Here is a 6,463-nt window from a genome sequence, read left to right as displayed (position 1 = left end):
GGCACACTGATCCACGTGCGTCTTCGGGCTAAACACGAACCTTCCGCCACAAGGATCTCCAAGGATCAGCCCCTCGGCGCATGCGCACAGTTTCATTGATTAAGCCCTAAAAAAACATCACCATTCACACCGTTTTAATATGCAATGCACTACGCTAACATCTAAACGCTACGCTAACTTATTTTACTAAAAAATAAGAATGAGATAAAAAATCGAGCAACATACTAAGATAAATAAATTCATATAAATGAATTAAACACATCGAATCAGTAAGAAAACAATTTAATTAAATAGGATTCAAACAATTAATAAAAACTATTTAATAATTTTAAAACAAATCACACTAAAATGAATAATACATATTTTATTACAAGTTAATAAATGTGTTAATAAATTAAATATATATAATTGATGAATACAAAAATAATCAACAATTATATTAAAATAATGTAATACTTCTTAGTCATATGCAGTAAACTTGTACTGTATTTTGGGTTCCCTTCATCCAGCCATTCACATTCTTCTTTATTGTGGCTAGACAGCCAATCAGAATGTTTCATGTTCACACTCCACTGTCAGAGGTCAAACATGGCGGCGTGCACAAGGAGGGCGAGAGAAATGATGGGCTTGTTACGAATTTTAAGAAATATACCTCAGACTGAGAGTATGTAACTATTACACATTACAAAGTTCATGTTGGTTGATAATAATAGAAGAATGCTAATGACGCTATACTTAAAAAAACACCACCGACTCTGTGGTAGATTAAAGAGCATACAGATTGTTGTCTGTGGCTGATATTTAAACTAATTTCTACATAAAACATTCTATTGTTTATGTCTAGGGTTTTTGTCGACATCGGTAATGAGACACGCGTCAGATGGACCTCCAAAATTCATCCCTCCGACCAAACCCGTTTTCACAGACAAATCACAAGAAGAGGCATCAGTCCGGCGGTATGTACAATGTGGATATGATTATGCTTTGATTTGCACCATCCTGCTTTAGGTGACACATAATTCATTAGAAATCGGAACATGACAGACACTAAAACGCCGTTCAGTAGTATTACAGCAAATATGTAACAAAACAATCTTGTCAGATGTGTGGTTTAAGTCAAAGTCAGCTTTATTGTCAAATCAACTACATGTACAGGATATACAGAGAATCGAAATTGCCTAGATGCCAAACGTGTAATATTAATGTAAAAAATAGAATTATTGTTGTTATTTTTTGAAACAAAAAATACAATTACAGATATATTATAATCTAAGAATATAAGTGAAAATAAACATTTGTAAACAATACAATTACACTTAAGGGCATATGACAAGGAGTGCAAACCAGAGTTGTGCGTATGCAAAACCGTATATAGTGCAAACTGAGAAATTGAGGTAAGAAACGGAGGTAAAGTTGTTTTACATTTGCACATTCAGACTTTCATCTTAATATAATTTCAGAAAAGTATTCTGTGCAATTGGGTCATCATATTATCGACCATTTCCCTATACTGGGTTGCAGTGGGAAGGGCATCCACAGTGTAAAACATATGCTGGAATAGTTGGCTGTTATTTCCGCTGTGGCGATCTCTGAAATAGAGACTAAGCTGAAGAAAATAATTGAACGAATATTATCAGCCAATAATAATGAAAAGTATAACGTTGTTCACAGTCAGTTAAATAGTGCTAATGTTTTGAAGTCATTATTACATGCGGTTTCATACTAAATAATCAAAGTACCAAAGTAAACAATGTACGGACTGTTTCTTAAGTTGACATTGAACTAATATGTGTATCTTAATGTTCAAGAACAATACTTTCTTGACGAATATCTTGACAGAATAGTACTAATTTATAATACTAATTCAATGCAATTTAAAATATTTATACTTTGCCACTTGATTTTGTCCATTTGTCAGAATTTTTATCTTACCCATATTGTGATTTTTTAAAAAATTTTTTATTTAAAGTTAGGTGAAACATTAGAAACATCACTTGCATTAATATTCATTTAGTCAATTTCTTTTTGGCATAGCCCCTTTATTAATCAGGGGTCGCCACAGCGAAATGAACCGCCAACTCATCCAGCATATGATTTACACAGCGAATGTCCTTCCAGATGCAACCCAGTACTGGGAAACAATCAGACACACTTGCATTCAAACACATACACTATGGCCAATTTAGCTTATTCAGTTCACCTATAGCGCATGTCTTTGCACCGTGGGGGAAACCGGAACACTTGGAGAAAAACTCACACAAACGTGTGGAGAACATGCAAACTCCACACAGAAATGCCAACTGACCCAGCCAGGGTTCAATCCAGTGACCTTCTTGCTGTAAGGCAACAGTGCTTTCCACTGAACCACTGTATCACCTAATATGCATTTACTATATTACTATTTTTGATTTACTATAATCATACATTTAATCAATATAATATTAATTAAAAAAATATGCAAATGTTGCCTCTTATGGATATTACTGTCAGTTGTGTAATGTATGATTCACACGTTAAGCTACTTTGGTCTTTCACTTTTTAACATTAAAACTGAACTGCATGTGAGTAGCATTTTTCAATGTGCTTTCATTTATTTTAGGGTTTTAAGTCCAGAGTTCATCCCTCCTCGCCAGCGCACTGACCAAATCAAGTTTTATATAGAACGGAAAGATATGATACAGAGGAGGAAAGTTTTGCAGATTCCAGAGTTTTACGTTGGTAAGAAATGCAGACTACTCTAGCTCTGTATGTGCTGCTAGAAAGATAAAAATACTGGAAAAAATAAATCTTCCTTTATAAACTGCATTTCTCTTTACTGTTTCATGTAGGCAGCATTTTAGCAGTGACCATGACAGATCCTTACGCGAGCGGGAACCTGAATCGCTTTGTTGGAATCTGCACTCAGCGCTCTGGAAAAGGATTGGGTGCTACTTTTATACTTAGGAATGTCATCGATGGGCAAGGTAAACAAACAAAAACTTTTTTTAATTTTAGTTTGTTTCATTATGGGTGTGTCTGGAAGCTTAGTTTTGGACAGACTGCTAAAGCAGCATAACATTTTAATTATGTAGAACAAAATAAAGCTTTAGTGATTACTTTTATTATTTAAATTACACAACACTAACATCACGCTAGAAACAACATCAAAAGTGGGAAAGGTTGGTCAAAAACTTACACACAAAATGACGTCTGAAGACAATCAGATGAAGGAATCTCAGCAGACAAGAAGTGATGCCAGATTAGCATTTAGGCACACCTTAGTGCTTTCCAATCTTGGAATGAATCCTGCTTTCAGATGCAGCCCATAAGTTCTAAAGCGCTGAAATGTTGAGTCAATATAATCGAATTTTGATAACTGTAAATTTGATAAATTATTAAATTACCAGGAAATTCACTTTACAATAGTGAATACTGGACTTCAATGGAGAAATTACAAATGAAAGTAAATGGTAAACAGAGAGTAGTTAGTTAGTTAATTTAGACTTTATAAATAAAATAAAGGGGAAATTCACATCACAGCAAAGCTCACCATAAAATAAAAATGAATAATTTTGCAATGCAGAAGTACTCGTTTTTGCTATTTGTTTTAGAACTTCCGATCCAGTTGCTTATGGGAAAAATGACTAGAAATAATAAATGGCAGAAAACAGTCAAACTACTTGCTCTGCAAACAAGTGTTCGCATGACGATACAGACAAAGCAGAATAATATAATAAGAAAATAACACTTTGCAACATAAAGCAGCAGAATGAGCTGTTTTTAATGTCTAAAAATGAATGGAAGTGAATGTGACCACAAGTCTCAAGTCAAATAGATTTAAATGGCTGCTCTCGTTCCTACGCGAAGAATAAGGCGAATAAGAAAAACGCAGAGTAAGCTGCTTTGGCACACAAGCTGTTCTAAATATGAGCAAATGTACCTAAAAAAAGCACAACAAACTACAAACATGAAGTAATGCAAACATAAGTGAACAAATCCTAAATGCAGAGATGCATGTTTAAATTCCTTAAAGCTGCAATAAAGCCCATAAAGCTTTTTATTTGTTGTTTGTTCATTTTCAGCTGCAAAACTGTGTGTGTGTGTGTGTGTGTGTGTGTGTGTGTGTGTGTGCGTGCGTGCGTGCGTGCGCGCGCGCGCGTGCGTGTGCGTGTGCGTGTGTGTGTGACATTTAATATTTTGAGTCATTTTAACAAAAGCATGATAATATAGATAACTGACAATTTTGGATGATTATAATCTTGATATATTTTTTTTCATATGATTACATTACTAGTGCATTTTACTTTTGTTACCGTTCAGTCATGGATTTGAATTTAATATTTTTTATTCACTGTAGGAGTAGAGATATGCTATGAGCTGTACAGTCCACGTATGCGTAAGATTGAAGTGTTAAAGCTGGAGAAGAGACTGGATGACAATCTCATGTACTTGAGGGACGCTCTGCCTGAATACAGCACTTTTGACTTTGACATGCAACCTGTCCATTATGAGCTCACGAAAGACATCCCAGTCAATCCGGTAGGACATTTCAGTCAAACATCTTTATCTGTGATGTTCTGTAATGTTATATTGTACACTTATGGTGTTTAGCCACCAAATTTAAAAGATTTCTTGTTTGCTTTTCTTTTTCTCTTGTAGTTAAAAGTAAAAATGAAGCCAAAGCCGTGGTCTAAACGTTGGGAGCGCCCCAAGTTTGACATTAAGGGTATCCGCTTTGACCTGTATTTGACTACAGAGCAGATGGAGCATGCGCAGAAGTGGGGAGAACCATGGAGAGAGTATGATATGCTAAAGGAGTATGACACATCCAGTCTAGAGAAGAAGATCCTTGAGGAGGTGGATGAAAATCTCAGAAAGTAGACTGTACATGGAGACTATCTCTGTGAATGAACATGAGGCTCAGGTGACCCCTTTTAAGATGCTGAACAGATCTGAAACATGCTCGTCTAGGTTTGTAGAGATACATGGAGATATTTGACTTTGGGGGAAATCATTTTGGAGATTTTCATGTGTGTCTAAATTACGTTTTTTCACCGGCTCAGCTGCTGATGCTGAGCTACAAATGGCCCTTTAATTAAAATAATAGCAATCATTCTATGCTAATGTTTATTTTAGTGTCATTAGTGTCATCACACAAATTTCTCTGTGGTTTTACTTTCTTGCTTGACCAAAAGGGGGCAGCAGAGAACAGCAATACATGTAAATTAATATCTGAATAAATGATAAATAAAATCTAAACCGTTAATCCTGAGACTGATGAGATTGAGTTGTTCATAGTCTGGGTCAATAAGATCATTTTGTAGTTGTTTTTAGAATGGTTAAAATGATTATTTGGCAATAATATAATGCATCCAATAGAATTGACAGTAACAATATTTGATCTCAATATTGATGATAAAAATCAATTCTTATTTCTGTGGCACTGAGGATTAGTGTAATTATGTCTTTTAATTTAATATATATATATATATATATATCCATCTTTTGATCAAAGAGGTTATTTTAAAGAATTTTGGAAACCGGTAACCATTGATTTTTCCTACTATGGATAGAAATGGTTATCGCTTTCCAGAGATCATCGAAATTACTTCTTTTGTGTTTAACTGAAGAAAATAATGATTTGGAACAAGTCAAGTATAAGTAAATAACTACAATTTATTTTTTTGTTGGTGAACTATCCCTTTTAATGTTCTTGGATGACCTGAGGTTGAGTAAATTAAGAGCAAAAACTTTTTTTTTTCTTGTGATTCCTACACCTAAGGAATTTTTTTTTTCATTTTATCTTTATTTACTCACGCTTAACTTGTTCTAAATCTGTTTAACTTCTGTTGAATATAAAGCATGATAGCTGAAGCTGAAAATCTGGTAACCATTGACCTCCATAGTTTGGAACCTGCAGTGTGAGTAAATAATGAGAACATTGTTGTTTTTAGATAAACTATCCGTTTACCTTGTTGGTTCTACACTTAAGTCGACACAGCTTTTAATATGACCGAGTTAATTAGTACACTTGTCCAACTGCTTATTAACATTAATTTCTAATCAGCCAATCACATGGCAGCAACTCAATGTATTTAGGCATGGTCAAGACAATCTGCTGCAGTTCAAACTAAGCATCTGAATGGGGAAGATAGGTGATTTAAGTGACTTTGAACCTGGCATAGTTGGTGGTGGCAGACAGGCTGGTCTGAGTATTCCAGAAACTGCTGATCTACTGGGATTTTCATGCATTTTATGGATGGCTTTTCATTTCTCTCGAAAAAGAGAAAATATCCAGTGAGCGGCAGTTCTGTGGGCGCAAATACCTTGTTATGCCAGTGGTCAAAGGAGAATGACTAGACTAGTTCGAGCTGATAGAAAGGCAACAGTAACTCGAATAACCACTCATTACAACCGAGATATGTAGAAGAACGGCTCTGAACGCTCAATACGTCCAACCTTGAGGTGGATGGGCTATACAGCA

At 35.0% G+C, this 6,463-nt stretch overlaps 1 protein-coding gene across 1 annotated transcript; it reads left to right on the top strand.

Annotated features, from left to right (window-relative positions):
- The first annotated feature begins 580 nt into the window (after nucleotides 1-580).
- Nucleotides 581-5,250, top strand: mrpl19 (mitochondrial ribosomal protein L19). Its single transcript, NM_001003544.2, is given in 6 exon segments — nucleotides 581-664; nucleotides 845-956; nucleotides 2,600-2,718; nucleotides 2,829-2,963; nucleotides 4,337-4,518; nucleotides 4,639-5,250. Coding segments are annotated over 6 exon segments (846 nt in total). The 5' UTR covers nucleotides 581-588; the 3' UTR covers nucleotides 4,861-5,250.
- Nucleotides 5,251-6,463: the final 1,213 nt, after the last annotated feature.

Source organism: Danio rerio, chromosome 20, assembly GCF_052040795.2.
Source record: "Danio rerio strain M-AB ecotype USA chromosome 20, GRCz13ab, whole genome shotgun sequence".
In the NCBI taxonomy this organism is placed as follows: Eukaryota; Metazoa; Chordata; class Actinopteri; order Cypriniformes; family Danionidae; genus Danio; species Danio rerio.
Note: the sequence above shows the minus strand (reverse complement) of the source record. Positions and strands in the feature narration are given on the sequence as shown.